The sequence below is a fragment of the Sciurus vulgaris genome (assembly GCF_902686455.1).
Source record: "Sciurus vulgaris genome assembly, chromosome: 11".
NCBI classification, from domain to species: domain Eukaryota; kingdom Metazoa; phylum Chordata; class Mammalia; order Rodentia; family Sciuridae; genus Sciurus; species Sciurus vulgaris.
The window spans coordinates 64,757,705-64,782,283 of record NC_136472.1 but is presented as its reverse complement, the minus strand read 5'-3'; the positions used below and the strand labels follow the sequence as shown (position 1 = coordinate 64,782,283).

The window sequence follows — 24,579 nt, the reverse complement described above, 5'->3', positions numbered from 1 at the left end:
CAGGGCTCCTTGGAGAGATAATTACGGAAAGGATTCAGCACATTCATTTTATCTACACACTTAACCATCAATTAAATCATTACCATCTAATCCTATTCCAGAGTCTAGAAATGTTCTGTGAATATATAATTTTGAAGGCACTGAAGTTTGTTTTCAGATGATTTTAAGTGAAAAATTGCCCAATTTCCATAGCCAACAGATGCCCACGTGTATGCTTTCTCCGAAGGCAGAGCTGGGTGTGTCTCCTGTCTTGTGGTCACTGCCTCCCTGGAGGCCTGGGCCACATAAAGGAGCAAGTAAGAATGGATTGGCAGGCAGGAGCCCCGACTTTGCCTTTGATCTCTCATGGAGTTTATAATTTTCTAAAACAGGATTAGTGCCAGGACTTAGTGGCCAGCGACTAGGGACAGATTGAAGGGTGTCCTGTCTTGCAAGGAAGTTTCCATGGGGTTCCTCTCCTGCTGGGATTCTGCAGGGTCCCTGAGCCACCATCCACTAATTCAAAGCCAAAGGTGGGGTCTTTTCACTTCAGGACCCTAGAGTCAGACCAATGGGTTGATGTCTTAGCTCTATCACTTCTGAGTTGTGTGTCCTTGAGCAAATTTCTAAATTTCCTTAAACCTCGAAATATTCAACATTTTTACCACACAATAATAGGTCCTACTTCACAAACCTGTTGTGAGTCTTAAATGAAAAAATGAATGTTACATGTTTAGCACAGTGCCTAACATTTAATGGACTCTAGGTAAATTTTAATAATCAATTTTATTTAACATAAAAACATGTTCAGGGGAAGAAAAGAGCAAAGGAAGGATTCGAGTGTCTAAAAACATTCTTCAAGTAGTACCAGGAGCCTCTGAAATCACGGGTAGCTGTGGGCCAGTGTCACTACAGTCCTCCACCTCCCTCTCTGCCATCTAAGAGCCCCTGACTGAAGTGTCACTCTTCACCCCTTCTCTGATCTACCCTCTCTCTCCTCCTGCCCCCATGCCTCTCCAGGAGCCTCATGCTCTGCTGGTTTCTGCTCTCCCACATTCTGATGCCCTTCACTGTCTTTCTCTCTCCCAGACTTGTGGGCTGATATTTAGAGTCATGCCCCATGTTTCTGTCCTAAGCCACTTTCTACAACACACAAAACAGCTTTGGGGAACACAGGGCCAGTGACCCACAGGAATACAGCTGCTTGCTGTCCTCTTGATGCCAGAGAGACAATATATATCATCAATCACTTAGTAATTACTTTTTTGTGGGTTACAGCATGACATTTCAACACCTATACATAATGTGTAATTATCAGGTTAACTGACCTATCTATAACCTAGGACATTCATCATTGCTTTGTGTTAGGAACATTCAAAATCTTCTTTACTACTTATTTTGAAATATTGTTAATTATTGCCAACCATAGTTATCCTACTGTGCTGTAGAACATTGGAAGTTATTCCAGAGAGACAATTCTAGTAGTCAGGATGCTTAGGCTGAATCATCTCTCCAGATTCTACCTAATGCTGGGATCTCAGAGGCATTGCCTCCATGGTGGGCCCTAGGAAGGAGCCCTCTTTATGAGGACCAGACTACTGTGACAGTCCTCAGCCAGGGTGTGGGCTCAGTGCCTCTTGCCCTCCTGTCCACAGCCCGTGGCTTATTTACTGAGATCACTAAAACTCCCAGTTCTTAGTCGGGCATGGTGGTTCACACCTGTAATCCCGGTGACTCAGGAGGCTGAGGCAAGAGGATTGCAAGTTCAAAACCAACCTCAGCAACTTAGTGAGGACCTAAGCAACTTAGTGAGACCCTGTTTCAAAATAAAAGCGCTGGGGATATGGCTCAGTGGTAGAGCATCCCTGCGTTCAATCCCCCATACCAAAGAAACAAATAAACAAAAACCTCTACACACTGAAAACACTGAAACTCTGAATGGAAAAAGCCCTCATTGGTGACACCCCATGCTTTGCCTCGTAGCGTGAGATCTCCCTCTGTGGAAGGGCTTTATAACGAGTCTTGATGGTTCACTGAGAAGAACTGCTGGATCTCAGGGTCCCTTCTGAACTTCAGGATCCCATGTACTTCACACTTTCAGGCCATTTGATGACTTGGTGGAGCAGAGGAAGTGAGAGGCAGCTGGGAAGAAAGACAGAGCGCAGAAGCCTGGCCTTTCAGGAGCCTTCAGGACTATCTGTTTCCATCTCAGGTCTGTTCCGAAGCAGCCTTTACCCCATGAGGGAGCTAGACTAAGGTGCAGGGACCTGGCTTGAGACTTCAGGAAATCATCATTGCTTTTGCTGGCTCCTGCTAACTGTGCAGTGTGTACATAGCCACCGCAAGCAAATCTCGTCTTCCCCTCTGGGCTCCACATTCCTATTTCATCCTGCCACAAGTGGAAAAAATTAGTCCACTCCTCCTGCTCCAAAGAAGGTGTCTTCTGCTGGTTTCAATAGGATGACTGTGCTTTGTTTACCGTTCCATGCTACGATGATTCCACTTCAATTACAACGAAAATGGAAGCTGTGCCCACCGCTTCTCCAACCTTATGTCACACGTTTCTGTTTTCCAGATTTACTGAAATAGTTGGATAAAGTGGCAAAATCTCCTCTACTACAGAGCACAAAGAATTCTCTCAAAATAACTCTCCTTTTATAGGCCCTCAAACAATTCTTCAGCAGGCAAGATGGATGAGAGCTGGGTCTCCCCAACATAATGCCCCGGGAATTCAGGCCACTGATGAGACACCTACCATTCCTGGTTTACTCATGTGGAATCCTGACAGGACTTGGGTGGAATGGAAAACAGGGAGCAACAGAGTCCTGATGGGCTGGAGGAGGCTGGCCAAGGTGTTACTGAGGGTAGCAGGGAGAAGGAGGCAAGGGTTGACTGGGAATTGGAGATGAAGAAACAAAGGAGATGAAGAAACAAAGACTTTGAAGAGTGAAAGATACAACCCCACTGGAGGCGATAGAATGTGAAGGATTAAATTGCCTTCTTCTAGAACACTGAGATTCAGTCAAGTGGGTTGAAGATTTTAATACAGGGTTAAGGATGTGGGAGAGGAAGATGATGGAGAATGGAGCAGACCAGAGAGGTCTGGAGACAGTGGAAAGAGGGTGCTGGTTTTGAGAGGGGGAAAGTACAGGACAGCATGTGAGTGGCACCAGGAGAGGAGAGATGATGGACTGGACATGCAGGAAGCAAAAGGGTGAGGTCTGGCAGATATGGTCTCCAGGAACAAAATCTGCCTCACCTGGGCACCATCCTGGGGTTGAGAAGATAAAGCCATCACCATCCTCAGAGCAGCCGCTTTCCCAGGGTTGTTTGAGAGAGGGCCTGGTCTGTCACTGTCCACCCCTTTATTCATCCATTGTCCAGTGTTCATGAGAATTGGGTCTCAGGTGCCCTTGTCTTCTTGCCACCATAAACCCTTAGCTGGCTCCCTGACCGCTACCCCCTTTCCTGTGCCTGTCTAACCTGCCTATCCCTGGCCTGCTGTCTTCCCAGAGTTGGTCCTTGCCTTCCTCACGAGCCACCATGTCTGTCTATAATATGATACTCAGATTAACAATAAAATAATGCCACATGCTATACAAGCCTCATCTGTTAGCAGGTAAATGGTGTTGTCTCCCCAGAACAAACAAATGGAGGCTCAACTAACCCAACATCATCAGGCAAATAAGCGATAGAGCTAGCAGATTGAGGTTGATTTTAATATTTTTTCATTATCATAAACCTCCTCCGCACTCTCCTCAAGGCCTTACACACAGTAACTTTGGACTTGGCCCTGGATGTTAGTGAGCTTTTCATTGCTATGACAAAAATACCCAACCAGGACAACTTAGAGGAGGAGAAGTTTATTTTGGCTCATACTTTCAGAGGTTCAGTCCATGGTTGGCTGACTCCCTGATTGCTCAGGGTCGAAGGTGAGGCAGAACATCATGGTGGAAGGGTGAGGAAGAGGAGTCCTGATCCACTCGTGGCAACCTGGAATCCCAGAGAGAGAGAGAGAGAGAGAGAGAGGAAGAGGCTTCAGGGAAGAAGACCCCTTTCCAAGCATGCTCTCAGTGACCCACCTCTTCCAGCCAGGCCCCATCCACAGTTACCACCCAGTTAGCCCGTTCAAACCAGGATGGGCTGATTAGATCACAGCTCTCATAATCTAGTCATTTCACTTCCGAAAATTCCTGCAATTAACCCAGGAGCTTTTGGGGAACACATCGTATCTAAACCATAACCACATAAAACTAAATTGGCCAATGGGATATGGAGGGAGTTTTAAGAAGGATCACCTATTTCCACTCACCTCCTTGAGCTTTGGACATCGGTCATGGGAGTGAAACACCTTGATCAGCAGAGGCTTCTTCAGCCTGATCCTGGAAGGAGGAGACTTGGAGGTGGACTTCCACCTATCTGGCAGAGCTGCAGCCAACCCACAAGAAATTAGTTTATATTGTATAAACACCTAAGATTTGAGGGTTGTTTGCTACTGTCCCAAAGCTGACTAACGCATGTTCAAACTGAGATCCTTTCGGTTCCATAGTGCTTTTAATCTCGTGTGTTCTTCTACCCCAGTGCGGCTTCAGCATGGCCACCAAAGTGGATCCAGACGCAGACTTCCCTCCCTTGGGCATGGCCCTCTTCCTTCATTGCTCTCTCATCAGTGTGAATCTCACAACCTCTAGAGGTTATGGTTGCACTTTTGTTGTTATTCCACTGCCCTCTCCTTGGAAAAACCCGCGTAGAGACCTACAAATCTCAGCAAGCCTTTCAACTCCACGTCTTGGTGGTCAGTGGCTTGGAAGGAGACCCAGCTGTACCAGTCAGGGCTTACCCAGTCTTAACAGGCAGTTGAGGGCTTACATGGTGAGCTGGTTCTAAAGAATTTTCCTTCTGTACTCTTATCATTCAGCTCATTTAACAATGTGAAACTAAAACAGTGCCTTTTGCCAGCACCAATTTGCTATCCCTCATGGCCTCACATTCCCGGATGATGTGTGATGTAAGCTTTTTGCTAATTGACTTTCAGTTGTTTTGCTTCTGCCATGTCTTCCCTACCTAATTATCTGCTTCACTAGAACCACGATTTCCAAACCCAGTAGGACATGTGGGAAACAGTATGCAGTAAAATCAAGTAACTGAAAACCTTTGGTTTTCAAAACCCTAAAAGCTAATAGAATACTCTTTTTATTTTAGTAGCATGTTCTACAGTTGTTTTTCCACAAGTGTGTTTTTTGGTTGGTTGTTTGTTTGCTCTTGGTACTGGGGCTTGAACCCAAGGGTGCTTTACCACTAAACCCTTTACATTTTTTATTTTGAAAAAGGATTTCACTAAGTTGCTGAGGCTGGCCTTGAATTGGTGATCCTCCTGCCTCAACCTCCTGAGTTACTGGAATTATAGGCATGCACCACCACACCTAGCTCACAAATGTACTTTTAAATGTCAAATTCTGATAAGACTCAATTTTAGTTGCATAGATTTAATTCCTCTGAAGCAGAACGTGATTTTGCCTAATTATTTTAGCTTGAAAAGCTCTGGAGTGAAAATGTTGGATTTTGCTTATGTAGCATTCCTTCTGTCTTCTTCTGATAAAAGAATCCCATTTTCCTTGAGTACTCAGTGCACCTTCCCCCTCTGTCCATATGGGTAGAAGTAACCCCACAGAGATCCAGAAATGTCCCTCTGGCCCCTCAGGCTTCAGCACATTGGAAATTGGTTCAGGGTTGGCACATGATTAAATTTAGGCCCAGGAATCTTGTTGGAACTCTAAGGAGGAGTCACATTTCCACTGAACTTAGAGCTGTAAGAATGTAAATGTGAAGTTGCTAGCTGTTATCTTCACATCAGCCCAGTGGAATCCAACCCCAAAATGGGGCAAAACAAAAAAACAGATTTGAGAAGTGGAAAGGGTGATAATGAGTTTTAAAGACATTGTCTGAACCTCTGGATCCAGCTATGCCTGAAGCTGTCTCTTGCAGTCCACTAGCATGGACCCCATGACAAACAATAACAAATCTGACACATTTCCTGGTCAAAATCCCAACTCTAGTGGAAGGATGAGCTAGAAAATGGTCCTGCTAGAAAATTGTTCCACAAACACAAAAGCAGAGAAAAAAATACACAAAATACACAGTTCTTAATTTGAAACTGTGAATGAGAAGTGAAGGATCACTAAACGAAAAAGACCTAACAACATCGCAGATTTAAAACACACAATTTTAGGAAACAAACTATAATAAGAAATCACAGTCAAATGTAAGAGAAATCAAAATGTGTAATGACTTGAAGCAACTTACATCGAAAAAATCTACCTGTAAGTACTGCTGCTTGATGCCATGTTGGCCTCAAGTTACCAGGTAATAATGTCACTCCTGGCTGACAGGTAAGGACCACATCCCATGATAGCAGCAGGGCCAGTTGCCAGGCACCCTGGGAACCAACTCCTGGAGTGAAGGCCTTTCACTCTAGTTCTGTGCCCTGAAGTTCCTTCCCCACAGAAGGGATGCCCTCTGGCCACCTACTGCTCAGATTGGGCCCATCTCAAAGGCAGAAGGTTGAGGTACTGCACCTGGGAAGGGCCCTCTTGCTGGTGGGGACTCTGCAGAGTCCTGAGGCTGTGCAGGGCATCACATGACGAGACAGATGGAGTGAGCCAGAGAGAATTGCTTTTATAATAGAACCATTCCTAACAATAACCCATTCATCCATTGATCTGTTGATTCACTCATGTGAACAGAACCCTCATGACCCAGTTCCAGAGGCCTCACTTCTCAAATATCATTAACATATGACCTCAGGGATTAACTTTCCATATGAGTTTCAGTGAGGACATTCAAAACCGTGGCAGAGTCCTTTCATAGAGAACTGGTCCCTAGCACGGAGTATAAAGCCCACCCAGTGTAGCAACGGGAACCAAAAACTCAATTCAAACTGCTTTAAAGAGTAAAATAAATGCATTGTCTTATGCAAATCAAAAGATAAGAGGTGCATGTTAATCCAGAGGTTTACAGTGTCTTTAGGTCTGTGCCATAGGTCTCTGGCCTTCTGTTGGTTCTGTACTCTTCAGTATAAAAGCCCACAACACCTAAGCATCTATCGCCAACAGTTAGGAAATCAAGGAAATATTGATAGGAACTTGATGATGGGTGGATGAGACTAACAACATCTGAACTCAGTGATTCACCTTAAAATCACTAGAAATAGGACAACTGGACATGATACACCTCTTCCTTTGACATGGTATAGCACCACCTGTGAAATATTCTTCCAAAAAGTTTGAATTTCAGTTGAATCAAGCCTTTGGCTCCATCTACCAATCTATAGGATATATGGGAGAGAATACCAACTATATTCAATGTGTAACTATTTGATTCTTTTTTTGTTTCTTTTAGTTGTACATGACAGTATAATGTATTTTGACATACATACATGGAATATAACTTCCCATTATTGTGGTTGTACATGATGTGGAGTTTAATTGATCGTGTATTCATATATGCACAAAGGAAAGTTATGTCTGATTCATTCTACTGTCCTTCCTGTTTCTATCCCTTCTCCCTTCCCTTCATTCCCCATTGTCTAATCCAGTTATCTTCTGTTCTTTTCTCCTCCCCCCACTTATTGTGTGTTAACATCTGCATATCAAAGAGAACATTTGGCCTTTGATTTTTGGGATTGGCTTGTTTCACTTAGCATGATAGTCTCCAGTTCCATCCATTTACCAGCAAATGCCATAATTTCATTCTTCTTTATGGCTGAGAAATATTCCATTGTGTATATGTACCACATTTTCTTTATCCATTCATCTATGTATTTGCTTCTGTTTCAAACAAACTTACTGTTTAAAGATAGTTTTGAGACAGTTGGGGAAATGTGAACTTCAAGTATTAGATGGTGTTCAGGAGTCATTATTCATTTTGTTAGAGACAATAATGGATGATGGTTACATACTTTAAAGTTTTCTTTTTTCTGTTAGAGATGCATATGGATGATTAATAGATGAAATGATATAATGTCTTACATTTAAAAAATATTCTAGCATCAAGAAATAGTTAATTGACTATTGTTCGGCCTGTTATGTGTGTTTATTCCATTCAGCTACATTCTGGTATTTAAGCTAATTCTGAGACCTCCTCCCAAACTAAGAAAAACATCTATAAGTTATACCTGGAAAAACAAAGGGGAGGGTGAAGGGCCTGGGGAAGGGGGATGAAGACCCTTGCTTAAGGCCCTCAAGTGGTTGATATTTTATCCTTCATGGAATCACAATAAGCTACAAGTCCTGCAGCCATTCTCTTTGGCCCATGTGAACTCCAGGTGAGAATTACATGTCTGCTGAACTATCACCTCCCATTTAGGTGAAACTGATCCCAGAAGGTGCCCAAGAAGGAAGTCACCCAGTGCCTGCCATCTCTTCCTCAGGTAGTCTTTAGAAGTGGTTTCAGCAGCCCTTCAGTCATTTCCCTCTCATCCTAAGCCACCCTCCTTGAGAAGGAGAACCCAGATTTGACTGTCATTCCTTTTCAAAAACTTCCACCTTTGGCTATACCTCTTTGTTTCCTAAATCAATTTGCTGTATTGCACCTTTCCTCCTGGTCCTTCAGTACTCTAGAATACCTTTCCTCTATACTTTCTTACTACATAAATCCTATATAATCCTCAAGGTTCAGTTTAAATGTGCTTCCCCTATGAGGTGTCAATGAACCACACCCCACTGAGAACAAAGTATTCCCACAGTGCTTTGATTGTGATTCACATTGACCAATTACCACCTCTTGTTTTTCTTTTGTAGTTAATTAGGTCCATCAGTCTTTACTGTGAACCCCTTGAGGTGTGAGGTAGTGTTTGTCCCCATGGTGAAAGGAAAAACAGGGGCTGTCAGTATGCACTCAACTGATGGATGTAGTTGCTTTAGGCTCACTGCTGACCTTGACTATAGATGGTGATTGAGCCTCTGCTCTACTGAGTTTCTAGCATACAATAGTCATCAGGCAGGAGGTTGGTGAGTGCCCAAGAGGGAACTAAGACAAGATGCAGTCTGCAAACAGCTCCTAAGAGTGGACAAAAGCAACCTGAGGAGAGACCAGATCCCCACCCATGGGTGCCCCTCTCTCCAGTCAGGCAGATGGGAACCAGAGGATCTTGGAGTCTGGCCCTTAGCCAGAATATGTCCACCACCCATAAGTGGTACTGGTGTTGTCCTGAAGTCGAATTCACACCTAACATCTGTTTTATTGTACACTAAAGTTTGGGACTTGGGATGCAAATATATGACCCTTCATTCATGATCTCTTTGACCTTTATATTTTTTACTGCCCCCCCCCCCCCAGCTTCTTTGGCCCTTTACAGAAAATTCAAGCACTTTGGGCCTGATTTGAAACTAACAATGTAGACTCTCAAGTGCTAAAGCCAAGTATCCCTTTGCATCTTTACTCACCTGCACTTCCACAGGGGGAGGGTGAATGGGGTCACACAACCCTGGTTTCCTTGCTCTCGTGTTCTCTTCAATCCAGTCTCTACCTTGCTTCCAGGGCCCTAGTACTGCAATACAAATCTGACCACTGTTGGTCCCTTACTTAAAAATCCTTCAATAATTGCCCTTTGTACTGAATAAGATAAAGATGAGGTTCCCTTGGTGCCAGGTCCTCTGTGACCATGCCTCCGTCTTCTTTTTACACTGTACATTGGGGTCACTCCTAGTTGCTATTGGTTCACACAATGATTTCTATTCCCCACCACACCCTTGCTCCTGCTTTTAACTTACATTATTCTATCACCTTTTTGTCTGTTCCAACTCCAGCTCCTCCCTTTTTTTTTTTTTTTTTTTTTTTTTTTTTTTGCCTTGGTGCTGGAGTTGAGCCCAGGGTCTCCAACATCTAGACAAGTACTCTACCACTGAGCTACAGCCCCAACCTCCAACTCATCTTTAAACATCTGATGAGTTTTCATCTTCAGGAAGCATTCTGAAGATCTTCTAATGAGAGTTCAATGTTTCTGGTCTGTGCTGTCTTCTCCTAGCACCCTGTGCCTATCCCTAACATATTATTGGTGTTACTTGATATGAATGTGCACATGTCATCTCCAGTACATCCTCAAGAATGGAGACTGTTATTCATCATTGTATAACCAGTACCTAGACAATGCCTAGCACAGAGTCAGCATGAAATAAATTCTTGTGAGATAGAATTCCAATGTCTTCTCTTATAACTTCTAAAATGATTCTGATTTTCTAAGATTCTGCATGTCAGTATTTCAAATCTATAAGCCTAGTGGTTCCATTGATGCATGAAAATAACTGAGCACGAGCTCTGAAAGCTAAGAAAGTTCCATTTTCTTGGGGACTAAATGATGGTACATTCTTTCTGGCACTTATTTCTCCAAATCCCAGGCAATAACCATGGGAGAGTTAAAACAATGGCAGTCAAGGTCCCAGGCATTATTTCATATGAGATTTGCAGCAGCCTAGAGGCTCAAAAAGTTCTCATTAAGGTCTTTTTTTTTTTTTTTTTTTTTAACGAAAGGTGTTTCTTTATATGTATATATATTTTTAGTTGACCATGTATCTTATTTTATTTATTTATATGTGGTGCTGAGTATCAAAACCAGGGTCTCACATGTTCCAGACAAGCACTCTACCACTGAGCCACAACTTCAGCCCCCGCAAGAAGGTCTTTTTAAGAGACTTCTCTTATTTTAAAGACTCAGAATTCCTGTATGCTAGGAACCACCATGCTGGTGACCATATAGTCAGAGTATCTCAGCAACCTTTCAAGATGCAAGATGTTTACATTGTGTCATTGGTTACATTGTTGCAGTCTGTTCAAGTAAGAATCATTCAAACTTCCTTAAAAACAGTTACTTTATAGCTGGGTGCAATGACCAATGACTTGGAAGAAGCAATCAAATCACAAATTGGAGGCCAGCCTCAGCAACTTTGCAAGTCCCTATCTCAAAATAAAAAATAAAATGGGATGGGATGCTTCAGTGGTAAGCATCCCTGAGTTCAAGCCCCAGTACCAAAAGAAATAAACAAGACCATCACTTTGCAGAAGAAAATGCTGGATTTCGAGTACTTATTTATTTAACAACTATTGGTTGAATATCTACTGTGGTTACTGAAGATGAATTTGGGGTTGGGTAGACAAAAATCCTTGCCCCAGTGGAACTTGCTTTGTAGTGGGAAGAAGCAGAAAATCAACATTGCAAATGAGTATACTGTGTAATGTTGAAGAGAGTAAGCACAGTGAAAAATAAAATTGAGCAAGTAAGGGACATCAGAAGTGTAGCACAGATTTTTGTTGAAGGGGGTTAGTTTCAATGGAGGTAATGGTAGGGCTTAAGAGAATTGAAGCAGTTGAGCAATCACTTGAAGGAGATGGGAGCAAGCCATATGGATTTGCAGACTCAAGGAACATTCCAGTTAGAGGCCTTAAGGGAGTCAGTATAGGGAACAGTGAGGACAGCAATGTGAGGGACAGAGGGCAAGTGTGAGAGAGAAGCAAATGAGATCAGAAAAGTAACTGGTAGGTAGAGTTCAGGCTACATAGAACCTGGCAGATCTTTGGAAGCACTTTGGCTCTCTCTCTGAGATGAACAGGGAGCCATTACAGAATTTTCAAGAGAGAGGTACAAATCTAAGCTTATAATTCATCCTCCTACTGCCAGGTTGAGAACGGACTGTGAAAGTGGGAATATCCATTAGGAGTTTTCGACTGTAATCGAGATGGAAATGATAGAGACTTGGACCACTGTAGAAGCAAGGAAAGTAGTGATCCATGGTTTCAGTCTGAATATGTTTTCAAGGGAAACCCAACAGGATCTCCAGGTATGAGAGAGAAAAGTAAAGGATTTTTTCAAAATTTGGGGCCTGCGCAATGGGAAGAATGGAGTTGACAGGAAGTGAGCTGGGGAAGGCTGCAAGTAGAGCACCTGTGTGGGACAGGGGGGAGTTGGACCTGCTGTTTGAAGCATCTATGGGATAATATCCACACAAAATCAAGAAGCGATCAGATGCAGGGATCTGGATTTCCAGAGCAAGGTCAGACTGTTGTTGTAAGGGTGGTTGAGATGTAAATGGAGACTAGAAGATATCCAAAGACCAAAAAGGGCATATTCCAACATTAGATTCCAATGTTAGAGAAAATAACAAATTCCAAGAAAGTCACTGATGTAGTAAGAAAATCAAGAGAGTATTCTATACCTGAAGGCAAAATAAGAATTTTTTTCCAGGAAGAAGGAACAGCCAGATGTGTCAAATAAGATAAGGATTGAGAACTGCCATTGCATTTATAGATATGCTGGATATTGGTGACAGTGGGATTCTGGGTTGAATAGTATCCTCTCCCAAAATTCATGTCTATCCAGAACCTCAGAATGGGACCTTATTTGGGAATAAAGCCTTTGCAGATATATTTAGTTAAGATAAGGTCAGACTGGATGTGGGTGGGTCATAATCCATTAACAAATGTCTTTATGAGGAGGCTATCTGAAGACGCAGGGACCCGTAAGAACACCTCATGACAATGGAGGCAGGAATTGGAAAGATGCAGGTGCAAGCTAAGGATGGTTGGCAACTACTAGAAGCTAGGAAAGGCAAGGAAGTTTTCTGCTCTGGAAGCTTCACAGGGAGCATGGCCTCACCAATACCTTAATTTCAGATGTCTAGGCTCCAGAACTGAAAGAATAAGCTTCTGTCGTTTTAAGCCATCTAGTTCGTGGTACTTTGTTATGGCAGCATTGAGTCACTTGGTAAAGCAATCATTTAATATCTCTGTACCTTGATTTATCCCATCTATAAAACGGGGATAATAGCACTACCTACTTCAGGAAGTTGTGTTGAAGAGTAAATTAATTAATATTTGTCGTATTCTTAGACACATATGTAACCAATGCTATATAATGTTGAATGTTATAATGATCATAAATCTAATCATTTTGTTTTGAAATTAAAATACTCATTTTTACTTGTTCTTTGCTTCTCATTTAACTCTTTGACTTATTAACAGGTTAAATTTTCCTAAACTTCTAAAATAAGGATTTCATACTTAATCAAATTCTCTTAAACATTTTAAAATAAAGAAAAAGACATCATAAATCTAGCAAATAAAATTGACCTAATTATTTAAGCACAGTTTAAGCATCAGTTAGCTAAATTTCCTTCAACATTTCAAATTAAAATCACAGACTTAAGATCTGATTATATCAAATACTTCAAGCATAAAACACAGTAGGTATTAAATTTTTCTCAAGCCTTTGTCAACTCTCACAATGCTAAATAATAAAATCATATATATTTTGATTGAATTATCTTAGGCATTTCAACATCCTAAAAATCAACTTTATTAATTTAGTATTATATATTTTCCTAAGCATTTAAATGTTGACTATAAATTTAGCTTGTTAAGGGCTGGGGTTGTAGCTCAGTGGTAGAGCACTTGCCTCACATGTGTGAGGCACTGAGTTCAATCCTCAGCACCACATAAATAAATAAGACAAAGATTTTGTGTCCATCTACAACTTAAAAAAATAAATAAATAAAAATAAATAAATTCAGCTAGTGAAGTCCTAAAAATATCCATTAAAATAATAAATTAAGTAATTTTTTCATATATCATATTTTAAGCATTTAGTTTAAAAACATAAAACAGGACTATAAAATGTGCATTGCACCTGAATAAATATAGCTTGCACAAAAGCATCATTACTTCATCATTTATAAATCTTATTTGACACACCTTTCTGGTGTAGTGAAGTTGTTTTTCCAAGTAATAGAAAGAGAATTATCAGTTCAGGTCCTCAATAGCAATTGAGATAGCAGATGGGCATTCAGTGATGTGAGTTCCAACTTGCAGAGGTAAAATAGCTATACCAACATGGGACAGGATATGGGTTTCCTCTCAGGGGAATCATACTGGAGCCATGAATTAACAAGGCAAGTCCCTCTTAATTAGCTTCTGTTTCCTGAATTGTCATTAGGAGATAATCCTAGGCTTTTAAAATGGAGTTTCATTTCAGAATTCAATGTATCATATACACCCTAGGGATCTTTCAACTTTCACTCCTACCCATTTTTTATCATATTTTTTTTTTCTTATTCACTCATTTGGGTAGATAGAATTATGCACACACACCCCAACATAGCAGTTACACTCAGAGATCACAAATGAGACTTCATTTTACTCTGCTTTCTCATTCCTGCTTCTATAGTCTTCTGTTGATCCTGTGAGCTCTTCAAGAGTAAGGTTTGACTGGGCATGGGGGTGTGGCACACACCTGTAATTTCAGCTACTCCAGAGACTGTGGATCAAGAGTTCAAGCCCAGACCAAGTAACATAGAAGACTTCATTAAAAGAAAGAAAAAAAAAAAAAAAAAGAGCAGGGTGTGCATTGATCATCTTTGTATTCCTACTGCTCAACATGAATGACCCCAGTGCTGAATGAATGTTCATTGAAAGCATTAATAAATAAATGTAATGAATACAAATTTGGAGTAAGAAATTTCGAATACCCACCACTTGACTTCATTGGGTAGAATAATTTATGTCTTGTGTAGCAATTCCTTAACTTGCCCCTTCATCTGAAACAATATGACAGTGTTATTCTTGCCTTCTGATGATGACTCTACAGGAGCCCTTGCTCCTCAGATTGTTACCAGTGAATTCTTCTCGGTAAATAACAATGTACCTGGCACACATGCCACCATCTTCCACCTCTCTCCTCAACATCAAGTTGACAGTGGATCTCGACACATTGTTCTACAGTCTGGACTCTTCAAAATTCTTTTCTAGACTGAGACTCCCTTCTAGAAAGGTGCTGTAGTGGGTGGAATTGGTATGCAAAGCACCATGATTTACCATCCTGGCGTAATACTTAGGAGTGCACATTTGGATACATAAAGGCATGGTGGTGAATTCTGGCTCTGCCATTTGCCACCTTTATTATTTGGCCTTTCTCAAACTCAGTTACCTCATCTGAAAATGTATAATTATAATGTTATGGTTTATATAACCAAAAGCTCACATGTGAGACAATGAAGGAAAGTTTAAAGGGGAAGTGATTGGGTCCTGAGAGCCTTAACCTAATCAATGTGTTAATCCTCCAATAGGGTTTAAGTGGATGATAACTCTGGGCAGGTAGGAGGTAGCTGGAGAAAGTAGGTCCCTGGGGGCAGGTCATTGGGATTTACTTTTTGTCCTTGTTGAGCAGAGCTCTTTGTGCTTCATGGTGGTGGTGTCCTCAGCTACTTTCCCCCACCATGCTCTTCCACTATGATGTTCTGCCCCACCTCGAACCCTGAGGAATGGAATTGGCTATTTATGGACTGAGACCTCTGAAACTATAAACCCCCAAATAAACTTTTCCTCCTCTAATGGTTCTTGTCATGTCCTTTGGTCACAGCATTAAAAAAACTGACAAAACAAATATCTATCATGGAGGGTTGAGATAAAGAATTAAATGAGATAAGGTATGCAAAGCTCTTAGGATAGAGCTAGGTGCTTAAGCACTCAGTTAATAGTAGTTATTAGACAAATGGACTCTCAGTCTCATGCTATCATCCCAGTCTTCTGACTAGCAGTATGTTTATATTTACATTCTTTCTTTCTTTCACATACCAGTTCTTAAACAGGAAAAAGGGAGTAAAAAATAAAGAATACCTGAATTCCCTCTTTGAAAGGAAGGAGCTAATCAGATCCTAAGTGGCCAGAACATGATGTGTCTTCACATACATATTGGTAAAGCTGTGCTAAGCAACAAATAGTCAACAAAATCCTGAGATTCTGTGCTTTTTAAATAAAAAATTCAAATACAAGTAGTAAGTATATATAAGATTAAATCATCTAATAACAGCCACTTCAATTTTTGGCAAGCTTCTTATTTCAAATCCCTAGATGTTTCCTGCAATCAAAACCCATTTTCAGATTCTCAGGGTGATATTATCTAATGCTCCACTCAGTCTTTTCCTTTTCTTAATTTGAGGTCAGTTTCAATGGCCTGTCTCACATCAGCTGTCATTTTTGTGATTGAAATGTCATTGTACATTACAGTTTTCATTGGGACAGTTCTCATCTTTGGTTTCAATTCAATTTAATTCAAATTAGATCATTGTGTCTCAGAACAATTGAATTCACTTAAAATCCACTCTGTTCAGATAGGATTGTAACCACTACTTCCTGTTGCTGCTGTTGAAGTTCCTGGTACCTTCTCAACCTGTAGAGACCCTACCTGGGAGGGTGCTGGGTCTGACAACAAGGACAGTGCTGCTGTGACCAATGCAGTAGGCCTGGAGCCAGCCCTGGAACCAGCTAGGCCAACATTAGGGCCGTCATGTTTAAACCGCCGTGGCTCACTCTGGTGTTGATGCCATAGTCTCCACCTCCACTCCCCTCAAATCCCACGGGGTCAATGCTGTTCTTAAAATATTTCACTATATAATCATTGCAGATTTTACACCAAAATTTTTTTTTTTTTTTTCAAAAAAGTGGAGTGTGGTTTTCTCTGCTTTCCGATCATCATGTGAGCTGCTTCCCTCTGCCACTCTTATGCCATGATGTTCTGCCTCACCTCAAGCACCCCAGGAATGGAGCCAGCTGTCTATGGATTGAGACCTCTGAAACTGAAACCAATTGAATGACCAGTCCCAAAGACTGCAGTTGGCAGACAGCCTCCACTGTGCACTTCTTTCACCATCTGCCTCAGTAACAAGTTGCCTTACCTGGGGTCTGCTGTTCTCAGAGTAGCTCACACCTAAGGACTGACAAAGGCTGGGGTGTAAATGCTTAGCCATTTCAACTCAAAATAGGACATGGTAATGGGCAGTACTCACTTGAGATTTTGTCAAGTGTGTACCACTGCCCAGCATCTGCTTTTGGAGAGCTCAATCTCCAATGAATAAATACTGGATGAATCACTCATACTTATATTTGAGCAAAAGGAGCCAGATACAAAAGGGATTCTGCTGCGCTCCTCAGAGTAATCATCCTACATAGACCTGGACATGAATGTAACTCTTCACGGTCCACACAAGCCCATCCACCTCAGGAGTTGCATTTCTGAGCTGGCTGACTCTCATAGTCCGGTCATCCAGACCATGAAGTCAGAATATCTGCTACCACCTGGTGACGGTTTACCCAAATCCCAAGGTTGCACTTCTTGTATATTTAATAAATAACTTAATCCACACAGCCCTCAATCTACATTCTACAACACATGGCCAAACTCAAAATACTTCGTTTGGGAAGTACATTTCTAGATTTTTAGGCATCCATTCAGATCCTTTCTTTATTATCCTGAACACAGTAAATTATTATCAAATGAACATTTCTTTGGTGTTTTCACTATTGGACTATACCAATCTTAATCTCCCATTATTCCTAATTACACAATGTGTGCTCCAGCAAAATTATCTTCTCACTCCTTCTTACACACCGCCTGTATTTCTTTCCCCAGCTTGGAACATCCATTCCCATACTGCAAAGTGGAACATTCCTTTTTGTTTGGAGGGTCATGCTTTTTCTTCCTATGTCTCCTACAACAATTTATTGAAACAGCCATTCTCATGGGTACATAACACTGTGCAACCACTTATACACTTCATTTCACTCCTAGGGAGTCACAAAGCATGGTGTATGCCCACTACTGCTGTAAGAAATTATTTTAAGAATTCAAAAAGAATACACCATTTTGGTAAATTCATGTAAGAGTCAGTTTAGGGTCAGCATTAGTCTCTGGAGTCAGACTACCTGTGTGAATCCCAGATCTACAAGTAACTAGCTCTGTGATCTTTAAAATGACATAGAAGTAACTGAAACCAGAGAATATGAAAGGCAAGGCATTGTGTAGCCTAGCCTGTCTAGCTTTGGATTTTCTCAATGTGATTAGCTCAAACTTTAATCCTTATAAATGTTTAATACATACTTTTAGATAAGTTAATAAAATTGTCTTTTTCTGTAAAATTAATAATACAAGGAAATAAAGAATAATCCTTGCATACAAAAAAGTGGAGTGTACCAATATTACTTAAATATCATTAATTATTAAACTGCCATGGTGCAAAATTAGGATGCATGGAAGACTCATTAAAATTGAATAATCCAGCCAGATATGGTGGCCCATACCTATAATCCCAGTATCTCAGGATTCAGATTCAAAGCCAGCCTCAGCAATTTAGCAAGGCCCTAAGCAACTCAGTGAGACCCAGTCTCAAAATAAAATATTTTTTAAAAGGACATCCCCAGTCCTTTTTAATTTTTGTGTTGATACAGGCTCTTGCTAAGTCGCTGAGGATCTTGCTAAATTATTGAGGCTGGCCTTGAACTTACAATCCTTCTGCCTCAGCCTCCCAGGTAGCCAGGATTTTAGGTGTGTGCCACCACGCCCAGCTTGGTTTCCTCATCTGATGTGCCAACCCTAGCACCACTCAAATAAATGTGTTTGCTGTTAGTATTGCAGCACTCTAAACAGATCAAACAAGACAGCAGAAATATACTGACAATATATGTGCATTGGTGAAAATTCTAGATTTGCAGTTCACAGTGTGCAAGAAGACAAATGTGCATCCATATGCCACTCACCATACATTGCTAATCTGTTTACCTTTTAAGCAGCATGAGGAATAGAATTATGCCATGTGGCAATTATATGATGGAAGGTTATAAAACCATTTTGGACTGAAAAAGCAGAATGCCATGATTATGCAGTGAAATATGGCAACTATAGGAAAATCTTTCCTCATATCTTGTCTTCAAAAATCTTAGAAAGAGCTTATTATGTCTAGGAGTTGGAAAGATGTTGGAATGTTAGCATTGTTTGGTTAAATTTTTCCAGTCTTTCTTTGTCCCAAAAGACAGACAAAGCGATTGGATGACAGCATTATTCATGCCTTCCTCGACTGCCCTTCAGACAACTGAACTCCTTTTTCAGACCTGACTTGTACACCTTATTTTCCCTAGAATAAGTTTGTTCCCAAGAAGCTTCCTTTGTTAAGACTTCTGGTAGAGATGACCCACCACTCCAAGATGTATCCATACTCCTTTATTCCGTCAACTCATAGGCTTAGTCCCTGATCACAAAGATTCTGGGACCTTAGTGGCACTCTCAAGAGGAGGAAAATAAAGGATGCTGGGCCCAGACAGGAACTGAGTTCAGAAAATGCATCCAGCTGAAGGATTTCACCTGAAAAGGGGAAGGCCAACAGGCCACTCACAGTTTTTCCAGAGGATATCCTTGATTCTGGCTAATTGAATGCACAAGGAAATTTGCCAGATAAGTAAAACACTGCCATAGAGATCTGGTCAGAGCTATGTTCTAATTTGGCCATCAACTGCATGACCTCCGCTGATGGTATCCCTGGGTATGAGAAGTGGTAAAAATTGGCTGCAGCGATAGCCTAGCCCACTAAGCAGACTTTAGGAAAAGCCATTAACAAACCAAGTGCCCTGTAAGACTGGGTACCTTGGGAGCAGTCCAAAAAGACTGCTGAAAAGAACAGGCAAAGCTAAGGTCATAACAGGGAATAAAGAGATTTTACATAGAATTAAGGGATCATATGAGATACACATGCATGTTACCAACTGGAGAATCTTGAGAAACTGAATGAGAAGCTAGGAAGCTATATGAGGGATGTGACACCTGCTGTGTGCTACTGGCTTGGACCTTCAAGGCAGATTGCATGTCTAGATTTAGTGTCTAAAAAGACAAAGCAGACAAAGCAGTTTTAATGCATCAGATGTGGAGACTGGTATACACCCTGTTTAGGAGTGATATAATTGCTAAAGCTTGGACTTCAGAATTAGAAGTCTTGGATTTATATCAAAGGTCTGACATTTACTTATGATATGTGACTTCATGTAAATGAATCTCCCTACATCTCTGTATCTTCCAGTAAAGAACCTCACAGGGTTCTTTTAAGGATTTGTAAAGTTCATATCCTAGTGCCTGGCACACAGTGGGTACTCAAAAATGAAGAAATGGTGCACACAGCCCATTGGGCTAATCACAGCACAGCAAATTCCAGACTTCATTCATTGATGGGACCGATGCTGTTCACACTTTGCCTTCACTAATGAGGCTCAGGCACCAGCAAACAGGCCTTCAAGGATGGGTTTCACAGCTGGGCAAGGGGTTATGGGACCCAGGGCCAATGCGAGAGGTAGGTTGGAAAATAGCCCTTTGGAGGGCACTGCAGAGTAGCACCCTTAATGAGTTCAAGTCACAATATTTAAAAAAAAAATCCATTCATATTTTCCTGCTATACTCAGAATCAAATACCCCTTTTCTCACTGATGTATGTGTGTGTATACACACTCATACAAACACTTTAAATCCAAGGACACAGTCAAGCATGGCCTTCCCTCTATAGTGTACACTCTGGTTTTTATTATTTTCCTTAAGTTAGAGTCTTACATGTGAACCTTTGATCTCTGAAATGCAATCTATATATTTTAGTTTGGGACTATTTGCTGCTCTCCCATAGTTTGTGAGTAATCTTTTTATTACTATAGCCAAGGAAATTTGGTTTTCTTTGTCTCTATGACTGCAGAATTAACACCCTTAATCTGTACTAGAAGATACCCTGAGTTGAATTTTAGTCGAATACTGAACTTAGTGTGCAAAACAAGAGATCGTGCTTATCCAAGTCTGGGGCTCCATTAAGAAAGCCCACCCCTGACAGCTGGAAAACAAGGAGTGGATGTTGCAGTATTACACCACTCTAACTCCCTTCCTCCAGTTCAGCCCTGCTTGCTGCCATTCCACTCCTCACCAACGGTGAAGTCACCTAAATCCTGACAAGCCCTCCAGTGCACCAGGCTCTCCATGCTTTTGCCTGGGCTCTCTTCTCTGCCCAAAGTTCTCGCCCCCTTCTCCTGATGGGCTCTCTGTTCAGCCTAAATGGCAAGACTTACCCTTCAGAATCCTCCCAGCAGACCTCCTCAGGCCCCTCAAGACACTTGCAGCAGTTGATGTTCACCTCTGTTATTCACTTCTTCCTCTGAGTGCTTTGAAATCAGGGCACTTATCTTACTCGTGGTCTTTGTATTCCCAGCATCCCTCGCAGTGCCTGGCACTTGTTTGGTACACATTAAAAATGTACAATTGAAAACCAAATCACTCTTTTTGTTTCTTCTTCCTACAGAAACGATGACTATGAATAAGAGAACGGCTTATGCCAAGGACACAGTAGGACAACCATCTAACAAAGATCTTAAGTAACTTTTTCCATCCAGCAACACCCGGATGACTCCAGTGACCAAATGCTCAGCTGTAACCACAGCAATAACTGGCCATCTTTCCTAATTGGATTTGGTGGACCTGAATGGTCCAGCCACTTTCTTCGGGTGGTCCACGGTGATGAACTGTAGGGGAAGCTCGTCTCTCATTACCAAGAACCAAGACTGGACTATGGAAGAAAGCAAGTGACATAGAGTCCCAAGAGTACCAGGACTCTTAGTGATTGACATAAAGCCCTTGGTGATGGGAACATAGCACCTGCTATGGCAATGGTCACTCTGACATGAAGTTATTTGCTTGAATGCCCTGGAAGGATAAAATATTTTAAAAATAAATCCAGGTGCTAGCAGCAGATCTCAATTCAAATTTAACTACCTACCTACCTTAGCTAACAACTGTCTTCAGATAATAATTTCACCCCAAGAAGTGCTCTAGCCTTGCAAAGAATAAGCCCTCAGAGAATAATAGGACAAGCAGGGCATTCCCCTGGAGAAAATCTAGTGTAAAGAGGGTTAGTTCATAGAAAATGCACTGCCCCTCCCATGTACATGGAAGACTACTGGTTGATCATGGCCTTCTTTTATGCCAAAACTGGATTCTGAGTTTTGAGATTCTATAACATTATTTTTAAATAACCAAGTCACTTCCTTTCAGTTAGTCAGATTTAATTGTCATCCCTGTTAGAGAGGCATACCTCTCAGTGGCATATGCATTCTGAAATATCCTTTCCCAGGCACATTTGTCCACTGAAGGAACAGCCTCAGTAATAGGTAGAGCATTGAGATTATGGAGACCACACAGCAGTTCCCTGGGGGAAGGCACAGCTTTGGTGCCTCCTTGGCCTGAGTGCCTTCTGGGGTATCTCCATAGGCAGCAGTTCAGAGTCTAGCCTTGAACAGCCACAGACAAAAGTTTTCTTCTCTTCAGCACATATCACTTCCATAGCACTGGGGAATGGAAATACCTACAAGAGTGAAGGTCAAGGGCTCTCCCCGGGTAACTCTTCCATTACTCAGCTTCCCTTTGCCAATCTGCTACCACCTTTGCGCCTCATCCTCATTGCTTCCGCCTCCACAGAAATGAAACCAAAGGCCTCAGCATACCCCAGCAGGACCAGGGGGCTGTTACCTAGTGGTCCTCTCTCTCCCATTATGGGTTCAAGGCACCCTATCCACGCATTTGTACCATGACTCCAAGATAACATCTCCTTTTTCATACAGTCTCTTTGCAGTAGAGTCCAGAATTGGATTGTAGTTTACCTTACTGGAAAACATATTATCTTCATTTCAGTTAACATTTTGACGTGGAACCAACTTAGCAGAAGCAGGATCATTGCGTATCCTCAGAAAGTTCTTGCTACTTTGGTGGCCTGGTACAAGATGTCAGATGTATCCTGATGTCAGATCAAAAACTGGTGGAGGCCTTTGGTGTGTGAGGCAATGTTAATACACTCAAGCTTCACACATTCCCCAACCTGCCTAATCCATTTCCATCTCATTATCTTTCAACCTTAGGATTTGGAGAGAATCCCAGTTCTGCCCATGTCTGAAGACGTGAGAAAAATTCAGCTCTCTTTGCCCAAGGTTCTCCTCAGCTCATCCCTCCCCATTCAGATATCGCCCACCGTAGCAGTGTTTAGAACCAAAGCATGAAGGGCTAGTGCCAGCAGGAGAGTGAGCAGAAATAGTGTCACTAGATCCAGGCAGAAGAGCCCAGAAGTATGATCCCAAAGAAATCAGACTGGTTCCAATAGCTGTCAGCAGTCATCCCATTCAACTTTGGCATGTCCCTGGCAATGGGAGCCTGGGTTGGAGAGCCAGCTGTGCCTACTGTTTCCACCTCAGCATCTTCCTACCCAGAGCTAGCAGCCCTGGGGTCCTAATGAGTATGCTACTGGCCTGTTGGTATGAAACACGGTGACTTTGTAGGGGCAATCAGGCAAATATGACTACCCACATGGTAGTCAGGCAACTTTGTGTCTGGAAAGCCCTGCCCAGCTAGTACAGCTGTGGCCAGAGGCTGGTTATAAATTTGAACTCCTCAGCCCATTTGCAACTCTGCCTCTGTTCTCTTGCACTCTGTTTGGTTGCCCTTTAGTTTCCTAGTAAATGTTCCTTTTGAAAAACTCAAAACTCGTCTCATTGAACTTGGGAGGAGGGAATTCTTCAGTATCTTTTCCAGAATAGAGAAGGATACTAAATACCTTGAGAGAAAAAAAGTGAAAATAGCACTGGAACGAGAAACAACAGATGGTATCTCAGAAAGGGACCTTGGGAAGGGCTGGTGCCAGAAGAAAGGAAGAAACCAGTTGCCCTCTCATCTTCCTGGCACGAAGTCCCAGCCCCTTCCTCTCACTGTCATCGTCTTCAAGGAGACCTGCCCTGGATGTGTGTTGTTGCCAGGGCCCCTTCCTGGCCAGTGAATTGCACACATTGAGCATGTACATGGCAGGAAGAGGTGTCAGGGAGGGGAAAGGAGTGGGTCTACAACGTGGATCTTTTCAAACTTCTCTAACAGTCATGAACCCACGATTTAGTCCTCGTAGCCATCAATAGACCTATATTTCATGTGAAAAGAAGAAAGTCATTCCACTTAAGGAGACTGACAAAAAGATAGATATGGAAAGTGATTTGGTATTTTCATGATTATCCTGTCCTGTGATGGTGGGTGTTCTAATTGTTATTGCTACATAACAAAACACTACAAAATGTAGTGGTGTAAGTAGAAATACATGCTCTCTTGGGATTATGTGGGATATCTGGACTTAGGTGATGCCCTCTTTTGGACTCTCATGGTTGTTGTCAGTTGGCAACTGGCGCTGGCATCGCCTGAATGTAGGACTGGGCGGAATGTCATGTCTGGCTTCCCATCCGGTATGAATAGAACAGCAGAATTCTTTTTTAAATATTTTTTTAGTTGTTGATGGACCTTTATTTTGTTTATTGATTGATTTATATGTGATGCTGAGAATAGAACCCAGTGCCTCATGCATGCTAGGCAAGCGCTCTACCACTGAGCCACAACGTCAGCCCTACAGCAGGAGAATTCTTAGGCATCTCTCTCCACATGGTGATTTTGGGCTTCCTCACAACATGGATGTCTCAAGATAGTTAAACTTCTTACAAAATGGCCTACTTCCCTCCCTACCCACTCTCTCTGTGAGAGAGTCAGATTTTTTTTTTTTTTTTTTTTTTTTTTGGTGGGGATTGGGTATTGAACCCAGGAGGTGCATAACCATCCCAGCACTTTTAATTTTTTATTTTAAGGTGGAATCTTGCTAAGTTGCTTAGGGCCTCACTAAATTGCTAAAACTTGCTTTGACCTTGCAATCCTCCTGCCTCAGCCTCCCCCAGCTGTGGGAATCACAG

General features: G+C 41.9%; 1 protein-coding gene across 2 annotated transcripts in view; it reads left to right on the top strand.

Annotated features, from left to right (window-relative positions):
• Nucleotides 1-23,886, top strand: part of SYT9 (synaptotagmin 9) — a 192,144-nt gene extending 168,258 nt beyond the window's left edge. Inside the window, exon 7 of one of the 2 annotated variants that reach the window (XR_013757974.1) lies at nucleotides 21,117-23,886. Coding sequence is in view for 1 of the 2 variants with exons in the window: in XM_079105734.1 (XP_078961860.1) it covers nucleotides 21,117-21,125 (9 nt within the window). In the remaining variant the exon portion in view is untranslated. The remainder of the gene's footprint in view (nucleotides 1-21,116) is intronic. The other variant, XM_079105734.1, reaches the window with a different exon arrangement.
• Nucleotides 23,887-24,579: the final 693 nt, after the last annotated feature.